The sequence below is a fragment of the Haemaphysalis longicornis genome, unplaced genomic scaffold, assembly GCF_048455015.1.
Source record: "Haemaphysalis longicornis isolate Haplotype H1 unplaced genomic scaffold, Haemaphysalis longicornis Haplotype H1 scaffold_14, whole genome shotgun sequence".
In the NCBI taxonomy this organism is placed as follows: domain Eukaryota; kingdom Metazoa; phylum Arthropoda; class Arachnida; order Ixodida; family Ixodidae; genus Haemaphysalis; species Haemaphysalis longicornis.
Genome location: NW_027526245.1, coordinates 26544776 through 26563830, shown reverse-complemented (window position 1 = coordinate 26563830; position 19055 = coordinate 26544776). Strand labels below are relative to the sequence as shown.

General features: G+C 48.2%; 1 protein-coding gene across 1 annotated transcript in view; it reads left to right on the top strand.

Moving 5' to 3' along the window:
* LOC144165213 (fatty acid synthase-like) overlaps positions 1–19055 on the top strand; it is a 229107-nt gene that overhangs the window by 72832 nt on the left and 137220 nt on the right. The window contains exons 9-12 of the mRNA XM_077695331.1: positions 946–1332; positions 3529–3718; positions 12591–12820; positions 16787–16990. Of these exons, the coding sequence (XP_077551457.1) occupies positions 946–1332; positions 3529–3718; positions 12591–12820; positions 16787–16990 (1011 nt within the window). The remainder of the gene's footprint in view (positions 1–945; positions 1333–3528; positions 3719–12590; positions 12821–16786; positions 16991–19055) is intronic.

The window sequence follows — 19055 nt, the reverse complement described above, 5'->3', positions numbered from 1 at the left end:
GGCCAGTCAAACCATGCGAACTTTCGATCGGACTACGTGTTAGAGTCACCGTCGCCGCCGTCGTGTGACAAGGCGGGTCTGCCCATTCCGAAGTCGGTGTCGCCATCATGCCATCATCGTGTCGGCCTAGCCAATGCGCCTTAACGAGAAGCATGCTAATAGAGCAATAAAGATAAATATGGACGAAAACGATAGCGTTAAGCGCGCTGCAGGAAGCGCTAATTAACCAATGGCGCATCCGCGAGCCGTCGACGCTGAGAAGACGACGCTTCTCTTCGTCGGAAGTGAGAGAAAAAGCCGGCCAATTGCTAGCTTTCCGCTTCGCGACGCACAAGGGAGAATTGATGACGCCTACGCGGGAGTATCGAGGAGCCCAAGAACATGCAGGAAAGGGTGGGAGCACGGAAAGAAACTTTGCAACGAGAGTGTGGGCTTTCCGCGGCACGTAAAAATGTTATACTTGGCACAGACTACGTTGACCACCCAACCTAACGATTGCGCTACTTCATTTAGTGTGCTCAAAACGCCGTTCAGGGCCTTTTTAATAATCTCGAGCTACAAACTAGTCAATAACAAAGCCACCAGTCTTGCGCACACACGGCTTTCCACAGCAAAGAGGAACCTTTTACATGTCTTCTATTGTTTTTATGCAGGCATTTCTTGTTCTTTTACTGAGCTAGTGCTATAAGCCTACCTCAGCCTATTTCGCGTCAACTCGTTTGTCGGTGAGGTCTGAATCGTGAAGCCTCAGGTCTGAAGCCTCGTCCGGCTGCTGCGAACATAAAAGAAAAACCCCAGCCGCAGTAGATGACTTTCACCCCGCTAATATGCCTGCAAAAGCCAGATCAAATGTAAATATTTGATCCAGAACGTTGTAATAAATAATTCGCACATGCTGCGTAAACTCTGCTCACTCGCATTAAAATTGTGGTCTCTCCTGTGTAGAGCACGCTGGACCAGGTCGAGGCTGAAGGTCCGTACCCGGACTCTGCGTACGCCCTCCTTAACCGGGTGGGCCGAAGGAGCGTGAGCCAGTTTCCCTTCCGCGGCTTCGCCGTGGTGCCCGTGGACGGCCAAGGGAAAGCGGTCGTCAAGGAGGTGCACCCGGCCCCGTTCTCGAAGCGGCCTCTGTGGTTCGTCTTCACCGGCATCGGCTGCCAGTGGGGAGGCATCGCCAGGCAGATGATGCAGTTCGACGTATTCGCGCGCTCGATGCGCAAGTCCCACGAGGTGCTCGTGCCCTTCGGAATCGACCTCATCGACCTGGTGACGAGCGAAGGACCAGTGGACATGACAGCCACCACAGCGTTCATTTCAATCGCCGCGGTTCAGGTGAGTTCGGTGGGACCATGCGCCTTGAAGACGTGCTGAGTGACGCTGTTGGCGCACAAACTCACGTATAAAGTACCGAAGCTGTATTGATACCGTGGTTGAGGCGCGTTTCAGGATTCTGCTATCCCCTCTTAGGTACTAGAATTTTGCCTGCCACATTCGTACCATTTTAAAGTTCGTACCGTTTTGAAACATTGCAGCCATGTCTTCGGAATGGTCAGAATATTTTGGTTACTAAATCCCTACGGCATAGACACCAAGAAGGATTATTACATCTTGAGAGGCGATATCCTGGGGTGAGCCGGGCAAGTGAAGTCCGAATGACAGGTCGCCATTCATATTGCAGAGGAAGAAGCAGGACGCGCCATGTGAAGCAGATGTAAATGTGACACTGTAGCGGCTGGAAAGTTTGGCAGAACGTTTATGGATGAATGTGTTTTGGGTTTAAGAATGTTTTTGAAAAGTGGTCAGATTCTTCGTTGTTATGATAGCGAGAACGACGCAGGCGTGTTGTAAGTTGACTTAATGTTTGGCCTACACTCGCAAAACCGCATAGGTTACAAAACAATGTTCTTTATCCTTCAATAAACTAATGTGATCGTGATATGTTTCCGTCATTGTTGTGCTGCCCTGCCGGAGTTGTAAGGTTTTCATAACCATAAATAAATTCTTACACTGCCATGTAAACATGACTAGAAATAATATCAAATTGTGAGATTTCCACCGATGTTCTAGGTGCTTGGTCTCGCCTTTGTGGACAAAGCTTCGTTATAGTCAGGTTTTACATGTCAGGACGGAAGAGCACAAAGAAACAAGATAGAATAAGCAAACGACGTGCCACATCTCGGTTATTTCCGTGGCTTTGTCCTGAGACGTTTCCCTATTTGTTGCCCAATTGTAGGAAAAAAATGTCTTGGTAGGTGGAAGTAAAATTGAAAAAACGCAGGTGAAAAGAGGCTATTGAAGGAATTTAGGCTTGCTTCGAAACATGTCAGTGTGCGTGAAAGAAGCTTAGGTTCTTGTAATTGTAGAAACCAACGTAATAATCCCAGGACATTTAAAAACTCATTTGTAGATACTAAGGACTTTCAGAGAAAATAATGATTTTTATAACCCTCCTGTGGAAAAAAACAGAACATACGAAGAAAAATATAAGTACCTGAAGTTGGTTTTTCGGGCCACGCCTTAAAAACAAAAAAAAAAACAGCAATCGCATTGTTCCGATCGTTTTGTGTCCTTTACAATGTCATAAAAAAAATCGCCTGGACAACCCCATTCTTTAGAATGCGTGAGGTACAAAGACCGTAGATTTTTGTTCAAGTGGCCGCATCAACCGACAGGCTTTGGGCGCCCGTTCGGACGAGCGCACTTTTACTGCAGGGTCCGGCTACGGCGTGTCCGCGCAGCCTCCGCATTGAGTGCACCGCATTTTCAAACACAGGTGCCATCTCGGCGGTGGAAGGACTCTGCTGTTTGCACAGACCAGCTGGCTCGAACGTGCCTCTAGTGTTATGCCGCACGAACATCGCACAACGAACGCTCGCCAAGAACCTGTAGGCTCACCCGCGGAAGGCGTTGAATACGGCATATAGGGTCTGTAATAAAAGGGATCCTCTCGGGAAATCGCAACTGTGTTACACCTCCCCTATAGGCAGCGTCGTTAGAAAGTGTGATTGGCCAGGAAGCATTGTTCAATATTCGAATTTTAATCACAGTGATTTACAATCCCCAGCAGCGTATGGTGATAGAATTTGCCGTGCGTGACGGACACCATGCGAACATTCTTACGTGGTAGATGATTATGATACTATGTATAAACATTATGAAAACAATTATAAACACACCTACAATATTTCAGCTCAACAACGTTCTTTGATAGGTCGCTACGGTGACGCTCAAAGGTCAGGAAAGCCCCTTCGCATAAAATATAACACTGTGAGGCAGAATTTAGTTCGAACGATGCTCTGCCCCCGTGTGATGACGCATTTAGATGCGGCAATCGGTTGAAATTTTCAGCTCCTAAGCAGCTACCAACTCCGTCCGTTCGTTGCATCGCAACCCTTGGAACAGGTGCAAGGCTTGAGCATTGCACCCCAGTGACTTAGACAAGGAGCACAGTGTTTTCTTTAGTGTGCATTGTATGTGTCGCACGCACATGCATGACTACATTCTTGTTTCCGCCCTTTCTCTCAACAGGTGGCCTTGGTTGACACGCTCCGCGAAATGGGCATCACAGCCGACGCCTTCGTGGGCCACTCGACGGGAGAGATCGCGTGCGCGTATGCGGACGGCGGCCTCACTGCCGAGCAGGCGCTGCTTTGCGCTTACTGGCGAGGGCGCTGTATCCAGGCCGAAGACCCTCCCAAGGGAGCCATGGCCGCTGTTGGTGAGGGTCATAGCTTCAACTCTATTGCCTGCAGTGCTGCGGTGTTGCACCTGTTGGTCGTTCAGAATGTCACACCCGGGTGCAGATGCATGCTGGGAAGCAGTCAAAAAGAACCACAGGAAATGCAAAAGCTGCCGAACTTGTAGGATGACTTGAAGGAGCACCAACAAGAATTTTAAATGCAGAGCATTTTAGTAACTCACGATGTCACCCGCGTTGGCGTCCGTAGTCCGCATCACCACGTAGTCCGCACCCTACACTATATAAAGAAATAATACCTTCCGGCGCCAGGTTTCGATCCCACGACTCTGCGGGCGGAACGCAAGGTACACGGCACTTTACCGACTGCTCCACGGAGCCGACACAGAATGGAAGGTTACGCACGCGCCTTATATCCTTGACTCATTCAACCGTCGGCCACAGGTGCGCCCTCTCCCCCGCGTCCTCCTCGCCTTCTCTCCGCTCGCAACACCCTCTCTCGCCGCGTTCGGTTCGCGTTCATGTGGTGGCGCGATTTCGGCGCTATAACACTCTCTCGCGAAGGGAATTGGATTGGATTCGATTGGATTGGATTGGATTGGATTGGCTTGGCTTGGCTTGGATTGGATCGGATTCGGATTGGGTTGGATTAAAGTGGATTGTGTTGGATTGTGTTGCGTCATAGCCGCGCCACGTTGCGTCGTAGCCTCTCCACGTTGCGTAATAGCCGCGGCAGGGGGTTCACGGCCAGTTTCACGTTTCACCATCGACTTCATCGACAATGTCTACGCTGGAAGACAACAATTACAACAACAACAACCAATACGTAATCCATAAGACTTGCAGGCACGCCCCCCGCGGAAATGCTCTGCATTTGATCGTGCCCCTCGCGAGGGGGATGTTTTGATTTTTTATTTGATAGCCTGTACTATGCCTAATCACTCGTTATTCATCAGGAAGAAGTTCGATTCAGCCTTGTAAGCCTACGGCTTGTGCAATCAGCGCCGTGGTCATGAAACCCGTACTTTGATTCCCCGAGATCGGCAGCACGAAAGACAGAACTTCCGCATTTATGAATTGAGGTCGGCGGATTTGGGTGTAAAGGTTGGGGAATACGTTAGACGTCAGCAGAACGAAACCCTCTGACAACACGAGGTTTGCGAAAAGCGTCTAACGTGGCAAAAGAGCTCCATAAAGCTTGAATTTGGGCTAGTTGCGTACACATGACACCTATAAAAACAACGCGAAAAACTCGGACAGAGAGAGGAAAAACAGACACGAGCATTGACGAGCAACTGGTGAAATGTTATTTCGTGTTCCTTTTTTATTTCGCGGCTAGAGGTGACTACGAGCCCACGAATCATAAAATGTCACATTGGATTGTCGAACGCAGCATAAATAATTACTTACAGCTCCGTTTATTCGTGTCAGTTTCGGTATCGTTTGAGCGAACACTGAGGCAGCCGCCATAAAGAGGAGGCGCATTTGACGTCACTGTTCCCGTCGCACCACTGCCGTTGCAGGTCTGGGCACGTGCGCGCGCGCTAGACCGGCCGGCCGGGCCACGGCCGGACTTAGTCGCAGGTGACGTCACTCCCAAGAACTGTGACGTGAACACAAGACGGAAAAGCACGGGCAAACAGCGCCCCGGCCGCCTCAATACGTCACGGGAGTCCTGGCGTCTGCTGTTTGGGTCGAAGCGCAGATGACGTCATGAGCTTACTCGATCGCGCGGATAAGCTTTCTCGTGCGCGCAAGGATAAAAATTGATTTAAAATATGTTCCACTGAACGGCTACGGTTTTAACTTCGGTAATATACAAAGGAAGATTTTTACAAGCTATGTGAACTTTGAAATTTCGTGTCAGTACTCATTTGAAGGTGGGCCGCTAATGCACCGGGCACTTCTACGCTTTATGAGCTACTAGCGGCAGTTTCTGGCGATGCATTTGTGGGTCAATGTACGATTGAGGCTTGGCATTGGAGTAATATGTTAGCCATTTTCGCCTTGCGTAAATTGACCTAAGGTCGGCAACAGCCTGTTTAGGGTTATTTGTCACAAAAAGGCTGACATACAGCGTGAACGTTTACCACATATCATAACACCTAACACAAGCCAACACATATCACAAAAAATACTTTATTATGTGGTCTGGCCACGAGCCATATTTAAGGAGTGGGGACAACAATCTTTAGCTTTGTCATTGTTATGCTGTAAATAACAACTCACCGCGGACTAATAATGAAAATCGATCAGGAACCGACTATAATAGAATCCAGAATGGGAACCAGGAACCGACCTCAGAATAGAAATAGTTGCAATGCATTTCTTTCAACCAGTTTCAGGTTCCGCTACCGGCAACACAAATGGCAATTCAGGGCGATGCCGTACGTTATTGCGCCACACTACTGGGGCCGCAAAACTGCAAGTTGTGAAGAAAATTAAAAAAAAAACATGCCACATCTGGCCAGATAAAAAGATAGTTTTCTGTGTTTTATAACCTTTTGCAGTCGACACAGCTTTTACAGCTCTTTCTTTATCTCGTTTTTCTGACATATGATTACGTTGTTTCCTTCCTCTATTTATTGGCAACTCTAATAACATTTCACCAGTTGCTCGTCAATGCTCGTGTCTGTTTTTCCTCTCTCTGTCCGAGTTTTTCGCGTTGTTTTTATAGGTGTCATGTGTACGCAACTAGCCCAAATTCAAGCTTTATTGAGCTCTTTTGCCACGTTAGACGCTTTTCGCAAACCTCGTGTTGTCAGAGGGTTTCGTTCTGCTGACGTCTAACGTATTCCCCAACCTTTACACCCAAATCCGCCGACCTCAATTCATAAATGCGGAAGTTCTGTCTTTCGTGCTGCCGATCTCGGGGAATCAAAGTACGGGTTTCATGACCACGGCGCTGATTGCACAAGCCGTAGGCTTACAAGGCTGAATCGAACTTCTTCCTGATGAATAACGAGTGATTAGGCATAGTACAGGCTATCAAATAAAAAATCAAAACATCCCCCTCGCGAGGGGCACGATCAAATGCAGAGCATTTCCGCGGGGGGCGTGCCTGCAAGTCTTATGGATTACGTATTGGTTGTTGTTGTTGTAATTGTTGTCTTCCAGCGTAGACATTGTCGATGAAGTCGATGGTGAAACGTGAAACTGGCCGTGAACCCCCTGCCGCGGCTATTACGCAACGTGGAGAGGCTACGACGCAACGTGGCGCGGCTATGACCCAACACAATCCAACACAATCCACTTTAATCCAACCCAATCCAAATCCGATCCAATCCAAGCCAAGCCAAGCCAAGCCAATCCAATCCAATCCAATCCAATCGAATCCAATCCAATTCCCTCCGCGAAAGAGTGTTATAGCGCCGAAATCGCGCCACCACATGAACGCGAACCGAACGCGGCGAGAGAGGGTGTTGCGAGCGGAGAGAAGGCGAGGAGGACGCGGGGGAGAGGGCGCACCTGTGGCCGACGGTTGAATGAGTCAAGGATATAAGGCGCGTGCGTAACCTTCCATTCTGTGTCGGCTCCGTGGAGCAGTCGGTAAAGTGCCGTGTACCTTGCGTTCCGCCCGCAGAGTCGTGGGATGGAAACCTGGCGCCGGAAGGTATTATTTCTTTATATAGTGTAGGGTGCGGACTACGTGGTGATGCGGACTACGGACGCCAACGCGGGTGACATCGTGAGTTACTAAAATGCTCTGCATTTAAAAGTCTCCTCCCAATCTTAATGACCACCATTTGAATGCATGAACGCACGGTAATGCCGTTATTTGGCTTTCCTTAAGAGACGTCTTTCTGGCAATTGGTCTCTAGGGCACTACTAATGTGACCGCCATGTGATCTACCGGGCAGGTCGCAACGATACCCACGACGATGTGCACTACCGCTAAGTCTAAAATTGCTGCTAGAAGTACCGCCACTGCACAGTACCATTCACGTGCTCCATTTGTTAACATGACAACCCGGTAGCACGAAAGGTCGCCTCTTTACTAATAGTCCTTTTAAACTACCTGCCGGCTTTGGTTCTCGGTGCCCTCGTTCACCAAGAACGCTAATTTTACGTTTCTGTGTGTTGTTTTACCAACGTAGCTATTTCTCTGGACACCGGATGAGGCTCCGTGTCATTCATTAGCACTGGCGCTATGCGAACTGCGACTGTTTTCTCGTTGATGCGCTTAGTCCTCACATTGGGGTTCTAAATGCCTACCACACCATCCGGCTGCCGTACCACTGTCCCGACTGGCAGCGCCAGAGGAGTATGCGCGGCAGGTCTTTCCGTGCCTAGACCGAGTTATATATAGGCTTGGCATCGAGTTGCATACGCCCCTTCCAGCGGCGTCTGCGCGTGTTCGCTGGGTTTTATTCGCCGTTCGTCACACCAGCCGCTATGCTGAATCCACTCCGTCACAAGCCGGCAAGGCACAGGACGTCGCTTTGTTTCTCTTTCGTAATTTATTGGTGAAGGGGTCGTATTTTCATCTCAAATGTTATTGAAGGCATTTTGCTGCATGCGGCAATATCCACAGGACGTACGCAGCCAACCACCGACCTTCTAACGGAAGCGCTTACCAAGCGCCTCCATTGTCCCCTAAGGTATTATGCAGGATTGGTGTGGTATCGCTCTTCGGACCACACAAACTAGGACGACCTGCCAACCTTTATAACTTTTGCGCACAACCCCGCCTCAACGACTGCAGGCCTTCTTTTTTATTGCTCTTCTTGCACGCTCACGAAATTTTATGCCTCATGGACGCTATCCTCCTACGTCGGCCCCAGGTAGACACACTCATTTCAGAATGCGCTCTTGACGCCGCGAATATTCGCCATATTGCCTGAGTAGGATCAGCCGCAATGAAGACACTGTCGCGGCGGCTTTAAACCGGCCACGCCTTCGACGTATCTTTGTCGCCGACAACGGAAGGAAGCATGAGCATTCGCGCAGCCTCAAGCCATAATACAACCCACTTGTTTTGTCTTACTTTTAGGTGGTATTGATGGCTCTTTTTGCCTTCGGTGGTGACCGTAAGGAAGAGCAGTAACAACCTTCCAAAGCAATGTTACTCGCGCCATCCACCGCAGCCAATAATAAGGAACCCAAAGCGGAACAAAAAACCTTCGCGCAATCTAAATCAGCGTTAGCGTAGGATGCAAGATCTCGATAACCTTGGCTGTTAGTGGGCGGTAGGCGAGTACTCAGCAGCCACTGCAAAATATACACACTGAGGACATGGTCCCCGGCAACGGCTCGCCTAAGTGCTTAGTCCTTCCCAGCGATTGTCTCAGGAGCATCTGGAATTTCAAGTTATCCTCTGTGAGATGGCGACTACGTTTCAGTGTTCGCGCTAACGATTGGTTGTGCAGTTCTTAACCAATGAGAACCCTGAGGAACTCCTGGTCTCTCGGTGAAGTCATTGGCATTCCCGGCCGCGGCGACCGCTTTTCTGATGGAGGCGAAAAGCAAAAACGCCCGTGTGTACGAGATTTCGGCGCACGTTAAAGATCCCCAGGTGGTCAAAATTAATCCGGAGCCCTCCACTACGGCGCGCCTCATCGCCTGCGTTGCGTCGGCGCGTTAAACACCACAATCAATCAATCAATTGCCAAAAACATTGGCTCAGGCTGGAGTGCTTGTACTCACAGGAGCGATAAATAACCTGAGGCACCCTTTGCTTTAGGTGGGGGGCAATGTGCAGGTTGGGGAAACGGAATATTATGCTCCGAACAAGCTTGAAGAATTTCTTCGTCACCGTTTTTTACAAACACATAACGCACACCGGTGTAGAGGTATCCTCACTTCTATGCGGGGTATTGACGATCAGTCTGTACGTACGGCTGCCAAAGTTCAGGGCGCAGGCCTTTGACGACGGTACCAGGGTTTCGCGGTTGAGGCGTCTATGACCGCGTAACCGAGTGAGCGAACGCAGTAGCGACGGTAGAGAGGAAGGAGAGGTGAGCGTCTCGCGGAGGGTCAGGAGGAGGGCGGCACGCGTGGCTATGGCGTCGTCTCTCTCTCCCTGCCTCGCCCTCACTCCTGTTTTAGGGGCGAAGCTCCTTAATTCATGGGTCTGTCCATCCATTGTGTCTCGTGGTACGTGACCGCCGCATGCTTTCGGAGATGTCGCAAAGTGGGCCGCGTTGCACGCGCAAGAACCGGCTGCAACCGGCAGCGCAAACTCGGCACCGGGAGCGCGAGCTTGTCTGTGTTCGCCAACGGAGGCGCGAGCGCACGTGCACTGCTAGGGGGAGATCACGCAAGAGATCACGCCGCGAACGCAGGCAGTCGTTCTCGGAGATCGAGCGAGACGCAAGGACCTTTGCTCGTTTCCTCTCGTCTTGTTCGGGCACAAGTTCGCCCTAAATAAAAGTTCTTTCTTTACCGTTGTGTTCCATCCTACGTGACAAATTGTGGTGGAGCTGCGGGGTAGTCCTCGATGGCGCGGGGTCTTTCACCACGTCGGGGCCAGGGAGCATTGACTCCGAAAATAAGAGTTGATTTGTACAATGTACGCACACAGTCTTACGTCTTTCTTAATGATGTAATGGGCGAACTTTCACGGGAGAGTTACGGTTACCGATGATCTCCCCCTCTCGAGCTTCGCCCCACTTATCATCATTCATTCCGGGGATATGGCGTGATTTTTTTTACGTCCCCGCCACGAAGCGCCCTCAGAAGCGCTGCAAGATAACACCAGATTAGCGCGCAGCGCCGTTCATTCACTGATCTCGCGATAACTTTCTAAGACGCAACAGATATGCGCCGTGGCCGAGAAGCCTGCAGTTCGCGTTCCACACAAACTTCGCATCAGGGAGTATTGTAATCGTCAGTCCATTTTTTGTTTAAGACAATTTTTCTTTCGCATCAACCGAATACCGACCTCAGGAGTGCAAACAAAAAGCCAACAGCAGGGGCTTGACGGGGACCGTTCCCCCTGTCTGTTTATAAAACAAAGGCACGAAAAAATTACATATTTACAGACAATAACCAATGTTGGCAAAAAATTCACAGTCCTTGGAAGCAAAATGATATTCGATACATTCTAAAATTAGCGCGATAGCACAATGCAACAAAGCCTGCACTGATTTAAGGAGTACTGAAAATTAAAAATGAATGAAACACTTTCAAGTTGTTCGACAGCAATAAGGTCACATGTCTCGTCGTCTGAACAGTGCCTTGGTTACTTGATTATGATGAGAAATAATTGTGGCACCGAGAAAGGTGATTTCCTTTCTGCGAATAACTTGTCCTGGAAATAGAAAAGTGGCGCTGTGATCAGGTGTTAAAATATGCTTCTCGTCTTTGCCGTAGATTTTACTTCCTACACATTTGCCCACAAAAGGAAGGTAAAGTTGGAGTGCTATAGGGCGGATGGGGCTAAAAATGCACTTCGCGGCCGGCGTCTGGTTACTTCGGGGGGTCATACGTATACCCAACTATATAAATGTTACCGCACGCTTATTAGGGTCAAGATATTTGATAAAATTTGTGGCGTTAGTTGAAGTTGACAAATTCTGGCCCATTATTCAGCGGGGACAAGGGAATCATCACTTTTGTCCGATCGCGCTTGGAAACCTCAATCGTGTTTGAGAAAACAGGATTGAATTCGAGCGGGATCGGAGTCGACCGCGATTGGAAGTGCCCGTGTGACAGGGGTATTAGGGCTTTGGAAAAGAATTAAAATTTAGGCATTTCACCTTCTCTGCCCTTTTTAGGGAGGAACAGTGTGCTAGCAGCCCTGTTCCGCTGCAATAATTGGGCTTATTTCTTAGAAAAAACCATGGGAGGGGATGCTGTAGCTTAAGCACGGAAGCTGTATTTCAGAGGTCGCAGCTATTATCTGCTGGGTTCAGACCGTAATTGCGGGCGTTCACAGGGTGTTTAGAAATGTCACGTGACGAATATTGATTGATTGATTGTGGGTTTAACGCGCCGACGCAACGCAGGCGATGAGGCGAGCAGTAATGGAGGGCTCCGGATTAATTTTGACCACTTGGGGATCTTTAACGTGCGCCGAAATCTCGTACACATCGGCGTTTTTCCTTTTCGCCTCCATCAGGAAAGCGCCCGCCGCGGCCGGCAATCGAACCCGCGACCGTGGTGCTCAGCAGCGCAACGCCTTAGCCACTGAGCCACCGCGGCGGGTCCGTCACGACTATTGAATTTTGCGTCAAGGCCAAGTTTCCGGTGACGGCTCTCGAGCTATCTGCAAAAAAATTAATTAGCCGCCGGGATCATTTTTTCAATGCGCCCGGTTGCATTTTCTTTTGGTTATTAGTTTGGAGTGAAGTTGTAAACGTTACGAAATTCCAGGATGCTGTCACTATTTTGCCGCCTACGACGGAAGTACGGTTACGGGAAGTGGCTGTACCTCTTATTTTGTCGAAACTAATAAACAGAAACAAACTATATAAAAATTAGCCGCATAGAAGGCTCTCACCGCACGCAGACATTTATTTGCTTTTTACAATTACGTTGTTCACAGCGAAGTTGTAAATAGTGAGGGATTCCGGTCTGTTGTCATACATGGTGTTCTACGGAGGGAAACACAAAACCCCACGTTAGTTAGTTAAAATAAAACTTTAACACGTCAGCGTTTTATGCAGCTGAGTAACTAGAAAGTATGCTGAATCCAATGAGATAACCAATGAGGCAAAATAAAAGACGATAACAACGAACAAGCTACGCGTATATGCATTAATTACCTTACTATAACAATCCCTATGTAAATCAGTATACTTACCATTATACACCTTGTCTGGTCATCCTTCACAGCGTAAAGGAAACTGTATTTTTTGATGGGCTTCCTCAACTATGGCGTCCATACAGAAAAATATTTTTGTCGTTAAATCATCTGAAGTTTTTACGTTGCGTGACACTTTTGCTTCAGGTCTGACTTTGGACCAAGCGACACAGCGATGCCGCGACGGCGTGGTGCTGGCCTGCGACAACGCCGAGGACTCGGTGACCGTGTCAGGCCCTGCCGACGCCGTAGCCACGCTGGTCGAAGAGCTCAGGTCAGAGAAGGTTTTTGCCAAGGAAGTCGACAGCCTTGGTGTGGCCTTCCACAGCGGCCTAATGAAAAAGATCGGGCCTCCAATGCTTGAAGTGCTGAAAAAGGTTGGTGGTTATGCACTGATTTATACCCAGTATTTTACGAACGCGCTTTTTTACGGTTGTCTCGACTGTTTTCTGTCCCGGAACTTGGTGGGCATGTATTGGTGGGCAACTTGGTCGGGCTTGGGCACAAGCCAGGTTGACTGGGGGACGGCTAGTCGCCAAATGACACGTTATTGAGCGTAGCTTTATTGGCCTTAATTGTTGCAGTGAACAGGAAGTTTAGAGCTCTGCGGTGAACTTTATTGAACCCGCTGTGAAGGAAGCACGAGTATCGGCAGCAATGTGTGCGTTATGAATGAAAGGTTTTAGATAAATGATGAACATAATAAAAGTTACCAAAGTGATGCCTGTGTCATTTTGTGAAGCAGACACGGAATAAATTCGAATTGTTGGCATCACTTTAATTGGGTGTCTTTTGTTGACTTTGAACGTGGTTGGATAATTATAAAAAGTGGCTGAGTCTGCAAATTACAGTCAAGAGTATCTCCTTTAGTAATAATTAAAAAACGTAGTAAAACATGGCGCATAACCAATTGGCTGTGCGCTTTAGGCAAACGGGCGGAGTGTGTTTGAGCATCAGCTCGGGCAATTGTGTGGCAATGTTTTCAGTTTATGAGAAGGTTTCTTTTAAGAAACGTTAATTGCTAAAAGCAGCTGCTTTGAAAAAAAGCTACACATAGCGCGCCATAGCGATTGGCAGTGTGCTTCTGGGTGTGAAGTTATAATTATTGTAGCACCGATACCTAAAGGCGTGCTGAATAGAAAAGAGGGCCGATAGTCTTTGAGTAACACAATAGTAAGCAGAATTATAATAAGGGAACGCAGTGGTGGTGCCCCAATAGAGTTAGGGGACCACCAACGCAACGAGCACGCGCGTGACGATTTTAGATAAGGGTCTTCCCCAACTTCTCGCAGCCTGCCTGCGTTGCTTGGATTCAGGAAGCTGTAGGCTTTTACTTTCACTTTCATCACTTTCACTGCCACTGCGGATGACAATACCTAACGCAGTAGTTCACCACAGTATCATGCCATTTCTCTCAAGTGTCACTGTTTTCGCGGTGATTTCCGTTTTGTAATCAGACGCGGCGTGCGTTGATTCTTCCGCGCATACAGCGCCATCTTTCGGCCGGTCAAATCATTGCGGGTGCAGGGTTCATTTCTGGTGCTAGGTCGCTCCCCAGCCTGTGTGGCCAGTCTGCGTAGAGAATTGTACACTTGACATCGAGGCAGATTTTTCATCGCAGCGTTCAAAATCACAATTGACAACCCCTATATGAAATTCGCACCACAATATCATCCAATTTATCGTATGTGTAATTCTTCTTTACGATGAGTTTGATTCTTGCAAACGGCTACAAGTGGTAGCTGCAGTGGCCTGCGCCAGTTCGAGCTGATTCGTGGGCCGTGCAGGCAGGCACTGCCACCGTGCATGCAAAGCGTGTCCGTGCGCAGAAAACGCTTAATGATTTCCCGCTTTTATCTATGTGTTGCGAACAACTGCCGAAATCTGAGAACTTAGCGCAGCCGTGGTCGTAACTCACAATGGTAATTGGAGGAACGCTTGTGCATCAGCCGTTGTCATGCGGAGTCTCCCTGTCGGCGAGAAACCTGCAAAGAACGATAGCTCCTGTTGGAGTAAGTTAAGGGGCGCCCGGTGTTTCTAAAAGGAACCGTGCGCGCTCAACGCAAACAAAAAACTCCTAACACGGCTTGGGTACTGCGCGTACGCGATAAGGCGCATGAAGCCCATTCAGGAAGTCACAGCGCTGGGGCTCCGCATTCTAAACTCCGTAATAATACTACGCGCAACCCTCGGACGTGAGGTTACCTGGGCGACATGTACTCGGTGCAAGTGAGGCAGCAAAAATATTTACCTTTCCTTGGACAATGTGGCACTGATAACATCCAACACAAAGTAGAATTGAAACATTCCCAAAAGGTCAGTTTGAATTGGTCTATCGTTAAAAATATTGCCTAGAAGGCAAAAATGAGCAACCCCGAATTGAACCGGGCTTGAGCTTGTCAAATGGCATGCCTGTCTACCAGAAACGTGGCTGTCTCTGTAGCGGCATAAAAAAAGAGCCCGGAGAGCGTGTGCTTTGGGCATAAATAAATCCAATAGTTTGAATACTGGCAGGGTACTCTTTATTCTAAACAGTGTTCGAGTAAAGGTCAACAAAATTGTTCAAATTAACTTCATTACGTTGTTCTTCAAAATGTAATACCAAGTATAATGCAAGGTTGAAGATCAGTATAGTACTTCAAAAAGCAGGCGAATCTTTTTGGTGGATGCTGCACATCTATCATGGTTTTAGGCTGCATATAATAGTCCCTACGTGAGTTGAGGCGGTCACGTTGGTGCTGCTCTATGCTGCCGCGAGCAGCCTCTGCGGGGCTAAAGATATACGCTCTATTGGACAACCCATGTTTTTGACATGCGCGTTTACTCTAAAGACAGGGGTACGTAGTCCGTACGGACGTAGCTCCCCGAACAGTGACTGCGTCCATATTTTTGTGATTATTAAGGCGAAAGTTTTAACTGCCCTATTCTGCGTCTTAAGTGCCCCAACATATGAAAAGGCTTCGTTTTTTTGGTCCGGTCAAAGAAATGGCCACCGCTGCAAAGGTTGAACAATAACTAACACTTGGGTAATCAGACGGAATTTGAACCAGGGTCTGCAGAGTTGCAGCGGAGTGCTGCACGAACTGCGCTATTTTTTTTATTTGCATAGGAGAACATGCTCAAACATGACAGCGCGAGGACACTGCACCGTCAAACTGGAGAATGTAAGATGGTTAAAGAAACATAAATACCGCCCAATTCAGGAAAACACACATACGACTTCGAGAAGAGGGAGGCATTCAGGTGGTTGGTCGGAAGAAGTATGCGCACTATGTACAAACGCCTCAGTTTCCCGGAAATATGAATTTATTGATCTAGATGACTCAGCATGCCTATCACGTAAGCGACATCGCCACAGACTGTACGAACCAGTTAAAACAAACTTGTCGTAGGGTGGCTCACCAGGACAGTTCAATGGCAGATATCGGTTTGAGAAAGCCGTGATATCAATATCTTTTCTGAGCGTTCGCTGCAAAATCTTTCAGAAAAAGGCAGCATCTCTGCAATCTAAGAAACAGTGATCAATTTTCTCTTGTAGAGATCCGAGGCGACAATCTAATCTGTCGACAAAGATACAAAGAGACCGCGGTCTTTCTTCCAAGTTGTAACAGGGAGCCTTCCAGCCTGTAATTTTAAGGAAAAAATGTTTTAGCACCTGCCGGGACACACAGTTTAAACACTCTATTAAGGACGTTTATGTCAGGACACTAGAGGTACGGGTAACGATTTAAAGTCACGGGGAAAAGCCCAGAAACCAGGGCATCGAAAATAGGCTTGCGCGAATTAAATATGCATAGCCGGCGCGACACTATGCATAGCCGACGAAGTGCCGACTCTTTTTTTCCATTGCCGTGGTTTTCACGCCGAATAGACAATCGTCTCAGCGAGCAGCTTTTGTTCATCCACAACGGATCAGGTCATGGCAAGAAAGAATATCAAGCCATAAATTTTGATATCCTGGTTCTGAGAGCCGTAACATTGCGGCCCATGGACCAATACACTAGAGTGACAACGCGAAAGCTATACTGCGACAGTCTATTGAAATGTATGTTCGTTTCATGAGATGCCGACAAAGGATACAACATAGATGGGATGGCTAGTGCCGAACATTTACTACGCCTTTCAGTCAAATCTGTTGGCTGCGAAGATTGCAGCCTGCAACCCTGTTGAGAATTAAACCCATATGCATTCAACTCACTTTTAAAGAGGCCTACGGCATGGTACTCGTCCAGTGTGTACACCCGTGAAACTCGTCTAGTTACAGGGCTGGTGTCATAGCGAAAAGTTCAGCGATGGTCACTTCACCACTCATATTTGCCATCTCTTCTACTCCACCGCTGCAGGTGATTCCAGATCCGAAGCCTCGCAGTGAGCGGTGGATCAGCACTTCGGTGCCGGAGAGCCGCTGGCAGGAGCCCATGGCTCAGCTGAACTCAGCCGAGTACCAAGTCAACAACTTTCTCTCTCCTGTGCTCTTCCGCGAAGCTCTCAAGCACGCACCGAGCAACGCCATTTTCCTTGAGGTCGCGCCACATTGTCTGTTGCAGGTGAGTGTAGACATCTTGGTGTTGAGAGGGCCTTCAAATAAGGTCAAAGACAGAAGGAAGAGACTAGACGGCGACAACTCGCAAATATTTATAAGCACAAATATATACTGACTGCTTCTCACGTGAAACGTTCATCCCCCCCAAGATGACAAACATAAAAGTAACTTTTACAGGGAATATGATCACAGGTATACGCAGCAGTCGAACTTCCTTCACTTAATCACTTCCTTCTGTATTCGTCTTTGAGAGAGCTTTGAACACCAGTATGGACGGTTGCGAACTAGCCCAATTGGCCAGGCATGTTGAGTTCTGCGGAATGTATGCAGCGCTTAACTTATTCAAGTTGCAGCATAGAATTGGAGAGCTTTTGCACCAATGCACAAACACAGTAATGATTGGGGTCTTTTTCCCTTCTTCGCCTTGCCGCCATTAATCGGAACGGGACTCTATACCTACGCTCCTCCAGCCTTTACTCGGCAGGTTTTCGTAGTCCACTCAACGCATCTTAGCATCACATCTTCGATAGGGCCACACGGAACATAGGAGCTGCTGTATATCTGTCCTCTTTTTCTGAGACTCCGCGGCCTGCTTGCACGTTATAAGTCTTGTGGCCGTGCAGCCACGGAGTACTTTCGTTACATAGCAAGGTACAGTGACGAGAGAGGCAACCTGCTGTAAAGGGTTTCGAAGATGCGACCTGTGAGCCAATTTATTCTATTACCTGACTTACGTGACGTCAGCTGCGCCCCAGGGCAGCGTTCTGGGGCCTTTGTTCTTTCCGATTTACATGAACGATTTCCCACTCGCCGCGGTGGCTCAGTGGCTAAGGCGTTGCGCTGCTGAGCACGAGGTCGCGGGTTCGATTCCCGGCCGCGGCGGCCGCTTTTCTGATGGAGGCGAAAAGCAAAAACGCCCGTGTGTACGAGATTTCGGCGCACGTTAAAGATCCCCAGGTGGTCAAAATTAATCCGGAGCCCTTCACTACAGCGCGCCTCATCGCCTGCGTTGCGTCGGCGCGTTAAACCCTACAATCAATGAACGATTTCCCGCTAAGTACTTACTCTCCCATGCGCATTTTTGCCGATGATTTTGCCGATATCTACACATCAATTAACAGTATTAACGACTACCAAGCGCTTCAAAAAGATCTCAGCCTATTTGTCATTGCTGTAACACTTGGTTAATGGCTTTAAATGTATCAAAATGTCAGGTAATTTCTTTTAGCTGTAAACGCGAAAGCTCACATTTTTCATAAAACGCCAACTACATACAATTGTTGCATACAGCGTAGTACAAATATTTGGGCGTTCACCTAACCGAAAACCTTTCATGGTCATCCTATGTTACAGCAATCTGTGCTAAACCATCGAAGACGCTAGGATATTTACGGCGTAATCTCAGTAATTCACCTTCGAGAATTATTATGTTCGTCCGCAACTCGAGTACGCATCATCTATTTGGTCCCCGCATCCCACCTATCTCATCGACATGATTGAATCGGCCCAAAACCGAGCTGACCGTTTCATCTCACGAGATTACAGTCACCATTCCAGCGTAACACAAATAAAGCTTCATCATTCACTCCAGCCTTTGGCTCTGCACCGTGATATTGCTCTTTTATCTTTCTTGCAGAAATAGGTTTATTACGGCACTGGTTCCACATTTCCTATCCAAATCGCATCCAAAATGTCTCCAAGATTAAATAACAAATTACGTTTTTCGCGCTCATACGTTTCCACACATTCGTTTAACTTCTCTGCGCTTCCTGTAGCCATTCGCTTGTGGAATAGCCTTCCAGACAGCATTGCTTCAGAAACCAATGAAGAAAAGTTTCGCCAGGTGTGTAAATTCAAGTGACGCCGCATGGCAATTGTTGCAGGTGTTGTTTAAAGCTTTGCTTTCCAACCGCCTTCACAGCGTGGATTGGGGCCAGTTTTGTTTCCCGTCTTTGATTGGGGACTTTTGAAGGTCTAATTTGAGCCTTTTTTTATATCAAAAACAAGTACGAAACCTCCATCAAAGTCCTTTCGCCCTGAAGTGAAAAGCGGTAGAATTGGAAGCCCCG